The 19,110-nt window shown below is 37.2% G+C and overlaps 1 protein-coding gene across 4 annotated transcripts in view; it reads right to left on the bottom strand.

The window, feature by feature from the left end:
- UBE4B (ubiquitination factor E4B) overlaps nt 1-19,110 on the bottom strand; it is a 118,159-nt gene that overhangs the window by 50,561 nt on the left and 48,488 nt on the right. Inside the window, exons 5-9 of one of the 4 annotated variants that reach the window (XM_056795801.1) lie at nt 11,444-11,588; nt 9,236-9,464; nt 8,610-8,783; nt 8,397-8,525; nt 7,515-7,670 (exon numbers count right to left, since the gene is read on the bottom strand). In XM_056795801.1, coding sequence (XP_056651779.1) covers nt 7,515-7,670; nt 8,397-8,525; nt 8,610-8,783; nt 9,236-9,464; nt 11,444-11,588 — 833 coding nt within the window. Of the gene's footprint in view, nt 1-7,514; nt 7,671-8,396; nt 8,784-9,235; nt 9,465-11,443; nt 11,589-19,110 lie in introns of all 4 variants that reach the window. The other 3 variants (XM_056795800.1, XM_056795802.1, XM_007491597.2) reach the window with 3 other exon arrangements.

Consider the following 19,110-nt stretch of genomic DNA (forward strand, 5'->3'; position numbering starts at 1 on the left):
GTGAGTGGCAATCTGGGGGATCTGTATACTGCTGCCCCATTAGGTTAGGGTTAGGGTTAGGTTTTTATAGTCTGGTCCTCCAACGGTCTGAGGGACAGTGAACTGGGCCCCTGTGTAAAAAACGTTTGGGGACCCCTGCTCTAGGTAGTCACTGACTTCCCAATATATCCAATCTGTTGTCAAATTCTGCTGTTTCTATCTCAGTAATGTTACTCATCTATGCCTCCTCTCTCCCCTGGCACTCCTACCACCCTAGTGTGGGCCCTCACCTCATGTGCCTATTGAAACTCTTTCAATGGCTTTCCAGGTAATTTCTTTGCCTGATCTCTTCCCACTCCAGTCTATTCTGCACCCAACAGTCAAAGTGATCTTCCTAAAGCACTGGCATAACTATGTCACTCTTTTTTTTCCTCTAGTTAATAAACTTCTATGACTCCAGAATCCAATGTACAATATTCTGTTTACTTTTAAACAACTTCTAATTTGGCTCCTTTCTTCTCTTCCTTTCCTGTCTTCTCACCCTTTATTCCCCTTCACAAACTCTATAATCAAGCAGTTCTGGTCACCCTATTGTTTCCCCACCTAAGGAACTGTATCCTCATGGCATTTTTGCTATCTCCTCTTCTGGAATTCCTTCCCTCTTCATCTCCACCTCTTGGCTTTCAAGTCTCAGGTAAAGATAGGCTTTCTACAAGGCCTTTCCTGGTCCCTCTTAATATTAGTTCCTCTCCTATAAGATTATCACCAATTTATTTGGTCATCTTCTGCTCTATATGTACAGTTTGCTCACATCTCTCCAGTTAAGACTGGGAGCTCCTCTGAGGCCAGGGACAGTTTTGTGATTTTCTTTGTAATCCAAGTACTTTGGAATTTAGGAAGTGCTTAATAAATGTTTGCTGGCTTAACTTGCTTGGTGATCTGTCCCTATGCTTACCAGGGATTTAGAAAAAAGTCAAATTTAGTGGCAAAACCAAGCAGGGAGGGACATGTATAAACTGAATGTTAGATCTAGAATCTATAAAGTTTCTGACAGGTTGCAGCATTGGGATGAATCAAGTAATATAAATATAAATAAATAAATATAAATTTCAATAGGGGCTAGCTATTAACTTCTGATATTTTGGTAGAAAAAAAATTAACATCACCACTGTAAGATAGAGGAGGCAAGAAAGAATAACAATTGTTCTGAAAAGGACTTTTTTAGTAGATGGCAAGTTCAATATTAGTCATTAGTGTCTTGTGGAAGCAAAAAACCTAACACAATCTTGTGCTAAATTGAGAGATGCATAGCTTCTAGGAATCCCCTTAAAGGTGGCCTGATGATGATTATCAGACCACAATATAGAGTATTCTATTCTCTTCAGTTTAGAAGCTACAGCTTATGGAAAACACTGAGAACTGAGGTCCAGAGGACAAGGACAAAATTAAAGGGCCTTCAAAGCATGGTCTTCTGAGGATTGGTTGAAGGGTCAGATGATGTTTAGTCTGGAGAAGACTCAGGGGCTTATGCAAGTCATCTTTGGGGATCTGAAGGGAATCTACCCATATTCTGTTTGGACCAGACAGCAGAACCAAAACAACAGTAAGAAGTTGGAAAGAAGAGAAACTGGGACTTAATGTCAGGAATCAATGCTCTCCTTCCAATGAGGGTCATTCTGAAGTTGAATGGACTTCCTTAATGGGCAATAGACTCTCTTTCTGAAGGTATTAGAGCAAAAAGGCTGGAAAATCACTTGTCAGGAATACCATACTGAAGATTTCTTTCATGAAATGAATTGAACTAGATGGTCAATGAGTTCCCTCTCCTCTTCCAAATTCTATGATTCTATGAAAAATCAATGAAGAGGTTCTAGCTTAAAAGTCTATGATCTAGAGAAGCACAGGCTCCCAAAACAAGGAAAACAGGAGGGAAAATGGATATGGGTCCATGTCAAAGGATCAAAGAAAGGAACTATGGATATTCAGAGAATATTTAGTCTAGGTAAGAGACAAATGGGGAAGGGGAAGAAAAGGGAAAGGTGGAGATAATAACTGTCATTAAGTATTTTTAAAAGCTTTTATATGAAGACTTGTTCTACTTCATCACTGATATAGCAGAACCAGGAGCTATAGGTGACCATTGTAAAGAAGCAAATTAGTCTTGACAGAAACACTTCTTAACAATTAGCATTATCCAAAAGTCCAATGAGCTGCTCTGAAAGGCAAATGGCTTCCCCTTCACTGGTGATCTTCAAGCAAAGACTGGATGATCAAGTAGCTGAACTCTGAAATTCTGTGATTCTATACAAATTCATTTTTCCCTCCCTAAAACTGAATCAGTTTAAATAGATCAAGGGAACTTGGTATGTATAAAGGACCTTGTGCTGGAGATTCTTCATAAGTTGAATAATTATATTCTAATATATATATTTTAAGAAAGTTGGATTTTGTATATCACTTTTTTCTTAATAAAAAGTACATTGCACTATCTGACAGACTGAAGCTTTATGAATGGAAGATGTAAACTAAAAAACTAATTTTAATGTATTTTCATATCACAAATCAGTACCACCAACACAAGAACAGCAATCTGATATCAAAAACCTACTCTGTGTTCTTCTTCCCCACTCACAGAATAGTGTGGCATTTGACATTCAAATTTCCATTATGAAAGAGCTAAGCAGTGTTATATCAATATCAATTTCTTCCCAACTGAGAATTGGACACATTTTCCTCAGGATAAGCATCTGTCCCATCACTGGATCTAACTTCTGGGACAAGGAACACCTGTAACCTATAAAAGTTCATCTCTTATGATCTCAAATTACTTCAAGTATGAAATCACTACAATGAAGTGACCAGAGAAGAAAACATATTGCCTCTTTCAATTCTCTTCCATGGTTTTAATTGGTCAAAAACAGAAGTACATGCTCAAGTGGCTTGATTTACATGAGGCAGCATCTTTAAAGGGACAATTCTAAGGAAAAATAATGAATTTCCTCATTGATTTTGCCAAATAGTGTTTTAAAACAATCACTGTGATTTCTAGCTTAACTCCTCTTCACACACCCCCTTCATCCCTAGCTCCTCTAAACCTTTAAAATTGGCAAAGACATTATTTTCTCAGGCTATAAAGAAGATCAACTCCCTTGGCATTCTCAATTTATTCATAATGAAATGTTATTTTCAGCATCTTGATGAGGAATCAACCAATAACTCTAACTAATAGTACCTACAGAAATTGTTGCCAGGATGTATCTCCAAAAAGTTAATATTCCCTGGATGATCATTGGTGGGGATTGAACTGGATAGGTCAGTGGCCTCTAGGGCCTGCCACTAGAACTCTCTGGATCAGGTTCTAGGATACTGCCATAAGGGTCTGGGGGAAACCAGTGACTGATTGAGGCAGTGGTATGAAATATGCTCCCTTCCACTTCTCCCTCAGATATTATGCATTCTCTCTCATAAAGGCTTGCCTTTCCCCTGGTAGCAGCATTTAGTGGGGATAACTGGCTCCTTTTTTATATGGATGGCTCCCTGGATGATGGCTTCAGGAACCATACTAGAAGCAGGGTCCATGGTCATCACATCCAATATTGCCAAGCTTTATGTGTCTAACGTAAATATCTAAGAACAAAAATCATTCCTTATTGGCTAAATGGTCAGTGGTCAGCAAAAAGTTAGCCAACAAATTACAAAGCATTAGTGATCATGGGAAATGCTGCTCGCAATCACTAATCATAAAAGAAATGTAAACCAAAACAATGCCAAGGTTTTTCCTCATCCCTGACAAATTGGCAAAGGTGAGAAAAGATGGCATAGTCAAAGTCGCATGGGCCGTGGGAGGAGAGACACACTGACAAAAGATAAAATTGCATTTAGTGTTTTTATATCCTCACTCATAAACCAAGTAATTCCATACAATCCTTTAGGTAGTGACTAAGTATGATTTTTAGAAAGAGTTAGGCCTAGTTGTTTATTAACTGTGTGTAAGCATAGTAGTAGATAGGGAGAAAGTTAGCTTAGTATGTTGGAATTTATAGCTATCAATAAAATAAAGAGCATCTACTACTAACTTTGGCATGTTGAATGCACAGCTCTCAAGTTGTTAGATACTAGTAAGTTTAACAGGTTCAACCTCGAAATAGAAGTGAGGTATTATTAACTACAAGGCCAAGATGGTATTTACTTTTGGGAAGGGTTTATACTCACTATAGGTTCTCCTCAGAGTCTATGATCAAGATAGGTGTCCCTGGCTTATTTGTATAGTGACTTAAGGTTGATTATGTCAATCTTTTATTGATAGTGTCAATTAGAGTTAACTAAAAATTGTATCCTGATCAGATTCATTCCCATATTTTCTGTTATTGTTATGTTCAAGATGCAATGATGAAAAGTTTGTGACATACTGTGAACCATACATTCTAGAAGTTGGGACATTTAAAAGAGGTCCTGATATTTGGACATCTTTCTGATGTCCAAATAAGAAGTCTTAAATGCTAAATAACCAGAAGAACAAGGGCAAATGGGCAATAGACGCTGTCTGTCTTAAACCTTGTATTAGAGTTTATTAACTCTCAACAAATATTTCCCAAACTTCATTAAGCTATTCAGTAGGTTTGGTTTTGTTAATCCTTTATGTTAGTTGACTGTCAAAAGTCTATAAAACTGTTACACATCTAAATGAGGTCTTTTGCCACAAGCTACATATTGTGAGACCTCCAACTCTATTTCATCTACAAAATAAAGTTGAATATTTCAGCTCAGAATTCTGGGCCAGATATTATTTTATGTCTCACATAATCCACCGTGGGCTGATTAGAGTTAAGAACTGGTTGAGGAATTCTGGCAAGCAATTTTGAAATTACACCAAGAAAGTACTTTAAACATCTATACCTTTTTAACAGTGCACTGCTAGGCATAGATGTCCAGGGATATGAGAAATAGAAAGAACAATATCAGGTATACCCAAGTATTTATAGTAGCAAAGAATTAGAAACCAAGTGGATATTCATCAACTGAGGAACATATCACCTAAGTTATGGAATGGAATGTTACTAGGCTATTCAAATCAATGCATATGAAGAATATGGAAAAGTATGGCAAGAAATGAACTTATGAAAAATGGATGAAGCAGAATAATGAAAATGATAAAACACAAAGAAAACAACATGAATGAGAATAGCAAAAAACTCTAGTTTCTTCTAGAGTGTTATCTAATTCTAATGATCAAGCTCAGCCTGGAAGAGAGAAGTGAATGCCCTCCTCCCTCGATTCACTGCAGAGGTGGTAAGATTCTGAGCGCAATTCATTTGTCTACAAAGCCAGATTCTAGTGATGCTTGGGTTGGTTAGACACAACTGCCTTTTTTCCTTTTCTTTTTATTCCTTTGAGGGGAAGGAAGGGAAGAACAACATAATAAGAAATGACAATGATGTAAAAACAAATGAAACAGAGGGGTTGGGGGGGTTAGGGGGGGAGGAGACTAAAAAAATTGATTCCAAATCATAATAGTAAAAAATTAAAAAGGTCAATGTTCATTTTCTCTATAGTGAATTAGCAAATGCAAGTAACTGCTAAACTGTCTCTACCACTGTAGACTGTCACTTCTCTGTAATTTTTAGTTTTAGAAAATTACCTCAAGCAATAATGTTAAATTAAAAAAAAGAAACTGGGGGCACTAATCCAAATTTAAGGATTCCTGTGTATAATGACTTTGTTTTAAAATGTAATGCTCTGAGTTTTATTGTATTTTTATTTATTTTATTAAAATATTTCCAAATTAGATTTTAATCTGGTTCAGGCTTACTCGGGAGTAATGTGGACTGCATAGGGCCCAGGGTTGGGTATCTGTCATTGTCAAGAGCAATGAGAGGTTATGTGACTTGCTCAGGATCACAAGGCTGGCATGTATGTATCAGAGGTGATTTAAAAGTTAAATCTTCCTGGCTCTGGGACCACTTCTGGAAAGAACAAAGCAATCAAAATTGACTGAAATAAGGCTGACCCAAAAGAGAAAGGAAGAAAACTCTTACTTCTTCAGGGAGACAGGGGACAAAGTTGTGGCACACACAAAGTTGTGGCATGTTTGACTCTAAAAAATTCATTTGTTTTGTGAAAACATTTTTCTTCTTAAAAAATCTAGTGTTTTTTTTTTTTAAGAGATTGCATTCATAGAAGGGGTAAAGGAGAGAAAAATATCAATTAAAATTATTTTTAAAAAGAAAAAGAAAACAAATGTTCTAGCAGACTAGCAGAAACTTAAGAAAGTTCATGTGTATGAGTCCTACTTTTTTGATGAGCAATTTTAGATTTTAAGTAGGTTCTTTCTATCCAAGGTATGGGATATGTTTGACTTAAGAGTTAAAAATAATACTTCTTTAAAGGGGATTAGGAGGGAATGTACAAATAGTTTAACTCAATTCGTCCCTTGATATCAATGAGATCCAAGATGAAGCACTCACTACATCTAAAGACCACCACCAGCATAAATCTAATGCATTATTAGAGATGAGAATGATGGTTATACTGACAAGGCTGAAGTAGATGAAGCATTGCTCCTAAACATAAGCTAGGTAACTAGATCAACAAAAAGACTCTAACCAAAACCATGCATGGGTCATGATTCTGCTGGGCTTTTATTTTCTAAAAGCAATTGGCTAACACAACATCAAGCCCAGCACGGTATCAAACAACTTACCCAATAAGACCTCAATGTTAGCCTCCCATTCTAATGATTCTCTAGAACAATAAGATTTAGCTAATGGACAATCTGACTTCTACATTATTGCTGACACTTCTAAAAAGATTTTCAAGTCATTTTTAAGTCAAGTGGCAATGGGCAAATAATAATTTTGACCAGAAGAAATTTTCACTTATGGGGCAAAGTTATGAGTTACTAGGGCTAGAAAAAAGGTTCAAAATTATAAAAGGATGACTCTTTGGATTCTCAAGAAAGAATAATTAGGTCATGAAACATTTTAATTTCTATTTCTATTACTGAAGTGAATAGCTTATGTGAAAGGTTCTCAATGACTCTAAGAGTACTTTTAAAGAACTTTAAAAAAAGTATTCTTCTCTACTGAGATGTTAGCCTAAGTAACCCATGTATTAGAGGGCTTGTTAATTGATTATCTAAACCTAGTTTGAGAACAAACTGGCCATGCTCTTCATCTCTGCTCTCAGTGGCTATTTATGCTTTTGTAAGGTCAAGAAAACATGGATCACAATTTTTTATCATATCTGTCAGCCAACAAAAAAGCATTCACAGTAGCTAGAAGGTTTACTTATTCCTGTCTCATGAGAAAGATAACAACTTTCGTCTAACCCTACATTGTAACTAAGGTATATTCCCTCTGCTGAACTGCCATCATTATTATTATCTGTAGACACATGCATGAGTTCTTCATTTACTGTCTCACTGGCTTCTCCTTCTCCAGCATGCCTTCTAAGCACCCACTAGAGCAGGGCTTCTGAAGTGGAAAGGGTTAGTTCCTAAGTGCCTGTGCATGCAATAGGCACCATTCCTCTGATACCTGGACCCAAACTGGACACAAGTAAAATCATCATCACCACCACCTTCATCCTCATCCTCATCATCACCATCATCATCTTCATTTTCTTCATCACTACTGTCCCCAGATATATCAGAAAGTGCGAGGAAGAGGAAGGAGAAAGGATGGTCGTATGTACTACCACAACAAAAGCAAAAGAGTGCCATCAGGGAATGTAGGAAAGACTTAACCAAAGGATTTGCAACAGCTTTCCCTCTGAACCACAAAAATTGTTTCCATCCACATGCAAGCACAAAAGTCAGCCAAATTATGGAAATATAAAGCAGGCACACAGGAAACATACTAGGTTAAGAGAATGATGATACTGCTTACGAAGGAGGTCGTATATGCATGCAACACACACATATTAATTTGCTCTGGCCTTAGCTTTGCCCTTAGATTTTTAGTAACTAGAGAGAAGAGACATCAAGCCTCAGTAATTCAAGAACAGCGATCACTAGAAACTATTTGCTTACAAGTGAGATGCACTTCAAATCAATACTCCAGAAATTAATCTAAAGTGATTCATTGAGTATCAACACTCAAAATTCTATGCAGATAGTCTATGGAGGTTTATTTGCAATCAGGTAGAACAAATAAACTTTCTGCAGAAGAAAGGCAGAATGAGACCTGAAAGGAAAGGACCATAATTCTGCAGGTCACAGCCCTAGGACATTCTCTCTCCAAGGCTGGCAAAAGCATGGGTTCGGGGATGACTAGTGAGCCACACAATGAATTAATTAAACTCAAAACAGAAAAACCAGATGCTTATATCTAAGGTTAGTGCTACACTAATTCTTCCAAAGACTGTTATTGCCCAATCCCCAGCACTGCACACAGACAACTCTCTTCTGGAGAAAATACCTAGAAGGAATCCTTAGGGCAGAGGGACGCCTGCTCGTGGGACCTGGAGAAGCAGGAAACAAGGGTGGGCCCATGGCTGTGGGTCTTTGTCTGGAAGGGCTGGTCGACAGGGCAGGCGGGCTTGGTGAGCTAGACAAAGCGGAGAGGCTTGAGGACCGCGGGGTGGGAGAAGTCGAAAAGGCCCAGGGAGGGGCCACAGTGTAAGGGCGATACCTCGGAGACGAAGCCTGGCTTCCTGAAGGGCTTTCTCCTGGCATATGAGGACTGAGCGAAATGGAAGGCACAGATATCGGAGCGGCTGCATTGGAAGGTGAGGTACAAGAGGAGCTCATCACTGGCACATAGCTTGAGAAAGGGGTATTGGGAGTTGGACTAGTGTCATAGAGGCTAAATTAATTGTTGAAAGGAAAAAAAGAGAAAGGGGAAGAAAAAGGCAATTGAAGAAAGAACATAGGAAAGATTACACAAAATATAGGAAAGTTTACTTTCCAACATTATGTTTCCCTCTTCTGTGGGCCCATAAAGCAAGGACCATACCTGTCTTTACCTTTGAGTCCTTCAACACACATCTGCCATGCATACATTCTTAATGAGCTAAATGCTGGACAATTAGATTCAGCATTTCTGATTCCCACATCTGAAGCTAATTATACTATTAAGACATACCATCTGTTTCCCAAAACTTAAGTTTCCAATATTATCATAAAGCGGAAAACCAAGAAGACAATACCACCTCTGATGCTCATTCCACCCCTAAGGAGCCCTGAAAAAGAAACTTCCTGTATGGTATTCCTAGCTAGGTTTGGTTCAAGGACACATCCAAATGGAACCATGCTGACCTGGACAATGAGCTGGCGTTGAAGGAACCAACATTACAGAACATGGGGCTCGTTCCTGGATTGGATCCCGTACTAAGCATCAGGTTTCGGTCTGGTGATCGAGCTGCAGTGGCAATTGGCTGGGATGTTGCTGTCAGACTGGCGAAAGGATTCTCGTCTCTAGTTTGAGTGGACATCATTAGCACTTCCATTAAAATCTGGCCAATCAAGTCCTTAAAATCAGAGAACACTGTTGGGAAACCAGGACAGAGAAGATTAGGGTCATCTGTATCACAGAGGTTTATCCACAGGTCAAACATATGCCAACAAGAAATCAACATCAAGGTCAAAGTCTGTGTGGCAGCTGACCACCAATCACCACCAACTGTGGAAGCAGGGCTATTAAACTGTAAGAAAAACGAACTGCCAGAAATATTCTTTACCCTGAAAGTCCATCACTGAATGAGGAACTACATTAAGTTCCTAAGACTTGAAAGAGAATGGATTGAGGCTTTATCCTTCTTTTACATACTCACAAAAGTCCCATCTCCCTTGAACTTGAAATGTGTTCCTTTCTTTGGCTTGAGTCCTGGAGTGCTTATACTATCCTTTACCCTGAGATTCTAGCCCATGTAAAGACTCTTATGATTTAATCACACACTTAGAACCTGGTTATAAAAAAAAAGGATATGGACTTAGAACTACCAGAGTTTGTCAAGTGAATAGTGATATAAGGAATATTCTGGTATTATGCCGACCAGGTCTGAAAACATACAGCTTCTGAGCTCTCAATTCTGGAGCCTAGGATAAACAGAAAAGTCCAGATGTCAGACAGAAATTATACCTGCAAGAGCATAAAATATTTTTTTTGCCTTGCCAAAAAGTCAGTCTCCTTTCCCAAGAAAAGCAGCAAGAAGGGAAGAGAATATTCTTGGAAATCTTAGGAAAAGACCCTCCCCCCAATAACCTTCCCCTATCTCTCCTATTATAGATGGTAGTTAAAAGTAGCAAGCAGGGAAAAATGTTGAAACCTCAAAATGCCAGTCTTTTATAGCCATTATAGATTATTTGGAGTTCCAGAATGGGATAGAAAATAGTCCTCACTTAGGGAAATCAAGGTTCAATTCCTGTCTCTAAAACATGCTAAATGGGTAATAATAGGTAAGTCACTTAATCGTAAAATAACAAAGGTAACTAAGTCTAACACTTTGGAGTAGAAAGCAGTCACTGATCTGCATCAGGATGTTAGGAAGCCCAGGCATCCCTACAGTGATGTATAACTGGACCAGGCCAGATCTCACAGTCAGTCAAAAGGAAAATGGATTATTTTGAGATAAGAAATAGTTAATGGAAAGGAAAAAAAAATTGGGAATCCCAATAACACTACATTAAATTCTACCAGTTCAACTAGTAAGTTATATTGAAATCATTTTACCCCAGTCCAAACCATGATCTGAGAGATCCTTAAGAAGACTATAGTAATAGCACCCTTTTAAGTTATTTAGATATCATTTAAATAAATTCATGAAATAATGAACCTTCAAATATCCCTAGAACTGAAGATTGACAAATACTGAGGGCCATGAAGACCATTAATTTATTCAGAAGCAGTTTTTTTCCACAGGTCCCCCCCATAAAATGTTTTTACTTTTTAAGTTCTAAGCACATCTACCAAATAAACCATTCAAATAAACAAAATTAAAAGAGTGGCATATAAAACCAAAAAAACTAGATTATTTGCAAATTGTTTTTAAAAGTATGTTAACTTTAACAAAATCATAATCCAAATGAAAAGCAGCATGATATTGTGAATAAAGGCTGTCCTCCAACAACAAGCCCCAGTTTCAAATTCTGTGTCTGTCCCACACTGGCCCAAGGCCCCTAGCAAGTCATTTCATCCTCAGTGGCCCTGGCAACTCTTTATGAATCCAGGTCTCTGAAGACTGTCATTCTGCATTGGAAGATAGAAGTTCTGCACACCAAAAAAATCATCAGTTCAGAGCCCTGACCCTGAAAGAAAAGTCTTATTTCAAAAGACCAATAATCCAAAAGAAATAAGGGGAAATGAACAGTCAGGTTGGCCTCACCAATAGATATCCCTACTGTTAATAACAAAAGCCAAAAGCCTAAGAGACAAATTTAGATAATCCAGCATGAAAATAACCTTCAGATTCTAACTTGCTTTATTACGATTAACAAACTGAAATAAGACAAGACAGAAATTTGTACCTTCTTTTGGATTCTGCTTAAACTGTGCAGAAAGTGAAGTCAAAAAGATGACATCTCTGTCCCGGTCTTTCCAAGAAACACGAAAGATCTTACAGACCAGCTGTAAGGCCTGTTCTTCTGATACTTCAGATCCTGATGAAAGTTCCTTTCAAGAAAGAGTAAAGAAAAAAAATTTGGGGGGGAGGGGACACAAAATTTCAAATGCAGTTTTGTTAAACATGAGTCAAACATTTCTATAACAAGTAACATTTTACAAAATTAAAGGGCATTATTAATAAAGCACAAAAATAAACTATCTAAAAATGGCAATTCATTGATATAATGAAACTATTTCATAAAGTTAATTCCTCTAACTTAATAACCTATACAAAATCTTGAGTTCTGTACTTTCTAATATATTTGGGGGGGGGGGGGGAGCTGAAAGGGTAATAACATCATCAAGGAATATTTATGCAAAAATGCCCAGAAAAGGAGGGAGGAAGAGAAGGAAAGAGAAGGGAGGAAGAGAGAGGCACAGAGACATACACATCCTATTTGCAAACATATATTGATTTCTATAAATTAGCATTCTGAATACAAACCATTTTCCATTAGAAAGCAAAATGTAAACCCATTCTTGAGTGCTTAAGTGCATGGTTTGTTAGAACCTATAATAGGGAAGAGGTAATCATTAATAGTCAAGAAGAGTGTACTGAGAACAAACCTAATCAAATAATACAATATTGGAATTTTTTATAGTCATTACCAAGAAAACCGACAGTAAGGGGACATCTTAAATTTAGCAAATCAGACATGTCAACATCTCCCAGCAAGAAGAAATGTCAAAGGCTATCTTCTTAAACTTGTGCTGACCAGAAATGGCTTAACACTCCAAGAAACAATCATCCAGAATTTGAATGAAGAGCAATTATTTCCCCAGAATCCATTATACTACAGAACAGTGCTATTAACAAGTTTTTCTTTATTGCCAAGTTGAAGTCTGTCTCTCAATAACTCAATCATTTTTTCCCTATTAAGTCTATATTGTGACCATGAAAAATGTGAGTTTCACAACTGTGAATTGCCAAAACTGTAAAAATGATTTTTAGTGTCTTGATTTTATATTAAAAATAAGTGGTCACCATGGGAAAAATTCCCAAATATGAAAATACCCAAGTCAGCTGGGTTTTTATGGAGATTTTTAATTAACACAAATGAAGGAATTAAGGAAAGGGAGAGAGACAGAGTAAGAGGAAATAGTAGGAAAAGGCCTAGGCCATTTTAGGCCTAAGCCTTAAGAGAGACTAGTCAGTCTTTTATCCACTCACCATAAGATTTGTCCCAAGCAAAACTCCAGCTAAGTTCAGAGAGCCAGCTCCTCCACACTAACTCTAAAACTCCAACTACCCGACCTCCCTGAACTGGTTCAGACAGCTCCTTTTAAAGAGAACTTTCTCTTATGTCACCTCCCCTAAATTTTCACATCTACCAATCACAGTAGCCTTTTCCCACAGGACTGTCCATTCTTAATTCACATCTTCTTTTGTTATCACCTTCCCTGAGTAGACTAAAATGTCACACTTGTTGCTAAGCTTGCCCTTTGTAAGTTGCTTGACCTTTTAGTGATTAATTTAACCTTTATAGGTACTTAGTACCCTTTTGTATTAGATCTAAAAATAGACCTAGCTTAAGGGTTTTTGCTTCACTATAAGTATGAGTTAGGGACTTTTCATTGTTCAGTAAGGAGTTTACAACTTTATCTTCCCCTAAAGTATGCCTAAGTATGAGTGGAGTAATGTTAAAATTCCCAATACATTCCTGATCAAGTACCTCCATTTGTTAAAATAAGGGAATAGCCTTAACTAAATGTTCTAAGGTAGAGTCTGAGCAGTTTTAAGATTCACAATACCCTCTTATACAACACACTTCAAATGCTTTAAAAATGGATATTACAACAGCTACCACAATTTCCCACTGCAATTTATCCCTAAAACTCCCTTTATCAAGCTACTGATACCTAGTTCCTACAACTTATTTGTGTATAGCATGATCTAAAAACCTCTGACCACTCTGGCTTCCCTCCTCTGGGCACTCTTCAGTCTATCAATGCTATACAACCAAAAGTGGACCCCATGCTCCTCAACTCCACATACGGAGTGATATCTTCTACTTCCTTCCTAGACCAATGACTCTTTTAATGAAGACAACGATTGCACTGGCTTTTGTGGCAACCATATCACACTACTGATTAACAACAAGGTTGTAGTCGAGCCAGCCCATTTCCCCCATCTTATGCTAGGAAAGTTGATTTTTTTAAAATTTTTTTTGGCCACATAATCCTTCCATCTTGTACTTGGTAAAGTGGATTTGTTTAATCCAAATGAAAGACATTACATTTATTCCTGATGAAACAGTATTTTACTACATTCATCTGAAGAGCCTAATCAGTAGAGATCTTTTTTGATACTGACAGTTATCTGGCCTCTGCTATTCTTCCCAGCTTTGAGTTATCTGCCAATTTGATACCAATGCATTTATGGCTCTATCCAAGACACTAATAAAAATACTCAATAATACTGATTCCAGACAAACACTGATCCCTGGAGAAATCACCTAGAAACCTTCTTCCAAACTGACACTAAACCATGAATGACTTCTCTTTGGCTCAGTCACTCAGTCAAGTTCTCAAAAGATCCAAATCTACTATAATCCAGATCACATCTCTTCATACTGTCCACAGGAATAATAAGAGGGACTCTGTCAGTGCTTTGCTGAGATCTAGATAAATTATATCTACTGTCTACCATTCCCTCGATTTATAAAGGCAAGAATTTTGCCCCCCAAAAGAGAATGTAGTCAGTCTGATACAACCTAATCTTTGAAAAGCCAGGTTAACTCTGTGATCATTTCCCTTCCTAGATGTTAATTCATCATTCCTTTAATAATACATTCTAGTATTCTGCCAGGAATCAAAATCAAATTCAGCAACCAAACTCTAATCTGCCCTTCTCCAGTCCTTCAGTACCTTTTCAATTCTCTATAATATTTAAGAGATAATGCATAAGAGCTCAGTTATCAAGGTGCTGGTTCTTTCAGTACTCTGGAATGTAGTTTTTGTGGGGCCAGTAATCTGAACTAGTCAAGAACAGTGAGATTTTCTCTCTCTTTTTTTTTTAACTTATTTTGTGCTTCAGCTCTCTATAAGCTATTTTGGGGTCTATCCACTCCAGCAGAGAGCTCTTTCTCCTTGGCAGAGAAAACAGAAGCAAAATAAAGGACTATGTTCTTCTACTTTGTCTCATCCACTCTAAGCTGTGGTCCTATTCCTTCTTTGATTCTCCACTTTTCCAACACAGAAATAAAAGGACTCTTTATGTTGTCTTTAATTTTCTGTTCTAGCTTCAACTCACTGTAAGAATTATAACTCCTAAACCTATCCTTAAAGGACAATGGTAGCTTTTATATTCTTCCTAACCCTATTTCCACTTGTTATGAATGTTTTAGAAAAATCTAACCTGACCAATGAATTCTCTATGCATCCACATCAATCAATCTCTTTTGATGATGCCTTTTTCTTTCACATTAAAATTTTTTCCTCATGTCTTTATAAATTCATTTTGAAAAAATTCCTCTTAGACTGATTTCCCCTAAAGAATATGAAGCTATGGCATCCTCTCCAGGTTTTATGGACTGGGATATAGCACAGTTAGATATATTTGTAGCTGGCTGAATGACCATACCCAAAGAGCATTCACTGGTAAACTGACTGATGGCAACCTGGAGAGAAGTTTCTATAGCAGGGGCCACAGAGTGCTGTCCTCTTCAGTCTCTTTGTTGATGACTTGGATTAAGACATATTAAGTACACTTGGGCAGACAAAAAGCTAGGAGATATAGCAAAGAAGTTATATGACAAAAATCATGAGCCAAAATAATACATCAAAATAAAATGGAAAGGAAGATAAAGGGAATAATTAAAAAGTAATTTCACAGTTATACAAGCAGTTGAAAATGAACGGGTGGTTTTTTATTGCTGAAAGTTAAAAACATAATAAATTGTTTTTTAAAAACTAAACATGTAATGGTGCCTCTTTCCTGAAGTTTCCATCAGGAACCCCTCAGGAGAAGGAGGAACCATGTGGGAAGGGATGTAGGATCCTGTACTGTCTAGGCTTTTTTCAGTTTATTCCCAGTGTGAAGCACAGCATGGGGACATAGCAAAAATGCTTAATAAATGCATTTTTTCCAGAATCTCTCTCCAGCTGTGTGTTCCAGGCACAATTTAAATTCAGTTTAAGCAAAGTAGACAAATGACTAAAATTTCATTTCATTTTAGAACAGAATGCTTATACTCAAGGCCTGTCTCATTTATTCCTTATATATGGAGACTGAGGACTCTGAACAGCGTAGAAAAAGCACAGGAAAAAAGGAAAAACAAGGACCTCAGCTATTTCCTTAAGCATCAACAAATAAGATACAGACCTGTGTGAGGAACTATATAAGTAGGCTACTATAGCTGATAACAGAGGACACTGAAGGGAATATAAGAAGAGTAGAAAAGTAGAAAGAAGTCATGTTATGAAGACTTCAAATGCCAATCAAAGAACTTTATAGCGGGGGGCCAAGCTAAAATGGTGGAGAAGGTATAGAGGGATTCATCTGATTTCTACCAATTTACCCTCCAAAAAGCAATAATATAATGCCTCAAAATCAATTCTGGAGCAGTATAACCTACAAAAAGACATGGTGAAGTAATTTTTTAGCCCCAAACAACTTAGAAGGCCCAACATAAGGGAATCTAGTGCACTGGGGCAGAGATGGAACACAGCACACCAGGGCAGGTCTGACCAAGACAACATGCCTTGGACACAACAAAAGTATTAATATGGGAAAATGTTTTAAGTGATTGCACAGGCAAAAGGTATATGAGATTGTTTACCACCCCAAAGGGAAAGGGGTTGAGGGGGAGGGAGGGAAGAAGGAGTGGGAGAATTCAAGACTCAAAAATCTTTGAAAAATGTTTACAGGTAATTGGCGCACAGGGAGTAAAGGAATCAACAAATGACCAGGTCTAGAGACCAGAGGTCCTGTATTCAAATCTGGTCCTAGCTGTGTGATCCTGGACAAGTCACTTAACCCTCACTGCCTAGCCCTTACTGCTTTTCTATCTTGGAACAATATACCATACTGATTCTAAGACAGAAAGTAAGGTTTAAAAAAAAAAGGGGGGGGGGTTGACAAATGAGATAGCATTCCTAAAATCCTTCCTCATTCCCTAAATTATTCAGGCAACCCAACTATTGTTTGTTCCCGCTCTATAAAAATAGTGAGACTCAGGAGAGCCCAAAGAGGTGAGACAGAAACATTTATATAGTGCTCACTATATGCCAGGAACTGTGCTAAGTGCTTAACAAAAAATTATCTCATTTAATCTTCCCAACAACCCTGCGAGGTTAAGTGGGAGGTAGCAGTGATTTACCCATGGTCACATACCTAATAAGTATCTGCTGTAGCTCTGATTGCAGCTCAGATCTTCCTAACCTGAGGTCCAGTGCTCTATCCGCTATGCCCCCCAGTAACCCCTGTATCTATTAGTTCATTCCTAGTCATTTCCATTGTGCTTCCAGATCAACAGGCCCAAGTACTTTTTCCTCTTTGAGATAAAGCTGTAACCATCTCAGTATAAAAAATTGATACAAATATGAAGCTTGATCATTGTAGGAGTAGAAAAGGAAGGTCTGGCCTCTCCCCAATTTTTCCTGTAACAACTGGGATATCCTTTGCACAGCAGTATCCTCTTATCTCATAGTTACCATATAAAACAATAGTTCCCACTCCTCCCTACACTCCAAATTGTAAATCCTTGAAGACAAAGGCAAAGGATTTTCCCATGAGGTGGAGAGTATAGGGAGGAGAGAAAATAGATTTCTGTTAATTAAAAATAAATAAAACTCTAAAACATAATTTTCTTGGTCACATGTATTCCACTAATTTGCTTTTTTTAATTATCAATTTACCTCTAAACAAAAACAAATCCAAATAAGCCCACAATATAAAATTTCTTTAGAACTTTGCTTTTAACAATTTGGTTTCTCATGATAACAATGGAGATGAGAACTCTGCTCTGATTTGTTAGATGGTCTTTTAATATAGATGTTATTATTATTGCATAATATAAATATATAATATAAAATATTAATATATTTTAATATATTATTAATATAATAATACCATAGCAGATAAAAATAACCAATTTATAATTATTCCGCTGATGACCTTTCTGAACTTAGTCAGGCCAATGCTTAGGTAAAAAATAAAGTCCATTATTGGGTCTGGACTGAAAGCCTTTCTAAATTTCCTTTCTAAATTTCCCATGAGGTGGAGAGTATAGGGAGGAGATATAATCAAGTGAAATAAATTTCCTTATTGTTAAAAAACAAAACAAAACACATAAATTAATGGAGCAGCTAGGTAGCACAATGGATAGAGCATCAGACCCAGAGTCTGGAGTACCTCATTTTAAATCTGACCTCAAACACTTTCTAGCTGTGTGACCTTAGGCAAGTCAGCCTCAAATGCTTAACCCTTACCTTAGTATCCCAAGTATTCCAAGACAGAAGGTAATGGTTTAAAAAAAAAAATTTAGCATCCAGATTGAGTCTGTGATGATCACCATAGATGGAATGTTGTCAAGAAAGATTTGGACAATATGGTGCATCTCCAGAAAAAAAAAAAGAATCACAACAACGAAGGGACTTGAAATCATGTCATATAAAGAATAGTTAACAAAATAGAGAACATTTAGCTTGGAGAAGGGAAGACTTAAGAGGTCCAGGATATGTCTTTATGGGAATTATTCTAGACCTGACTGTGATAAATACAAGCCTGGCCAAATCACTTAAAATCTCAAAGCCCTAAGTAATTCTTTAAAACTATAATCTGCACTGATAGAGATAGTTTCCTCATCTAGGAGTTTCTTATCAATGATATTGCACTTGTGAATCATATAGAAACTAAATCATACTTATACTTCATAATTTCACAGTTCAGTCTTGTGACCAATTGATAAAAATTACAAAGAAGGCAGAATCAACAGAAATCGTACATTTTGAACCAACAGAAGTAATACATTCTAACAACAGGAACTATTCAAAATGGAAATGTGCTGGGGTTTGTTGATTTCCAACTCACCAGACTCTAGATACCACCAATCTGGGTTGCCTGAATGGGTAAAAAAGGTTTGACTAGACAGACCCTAAATTACTTTCCAAACTAAAAGTGTAATATTCTTATCCCCAAATAGTATTGTCATTAATTTATAATCATAATCCCAACAAAAAAACTTATATTTTGTTAATATTCATAAGTTTTATGAAGTCTTGGGCAAGAACTGAATATGTTACGGTCACAGGTGATAGTTTCATAATTGCTACCAGACAGGGGCTTGCTTCTATACCATGAGGCAAAACAAAGTATAGCCAAGTATAGGTTGGTAAGACTGTTTGTCTAAAGAGCTTGAAACATAAACGGACAAGGGAGAGAAATGTGGGGAATGGAGGAGGAGAGAAGCAAAGAACCCCCCAAATTCACTAAGCAAGATACAGTGGCTACAAATGAAAACAGTTACAATGTAGAGAAAACAAAAGTGGATATGCCCAGAGAATCATGAGAGAAAAAATCCATGCAACT

This window comes from Monodelphis domestica, chromosome 4 (assembly GCF_027887165.1).
Source record: "Monodelphis domestica isolate mMonDom1 chromosome 4, mMonDom1.pri, whole genome shotgun sequence".
Taxonomy (NCBI): Eukaryota; Metazoa; Chordata; class Mammalia; order Didelphimorphia; family Didelphidae; genus Monodelphis; species Monodelphis domestica.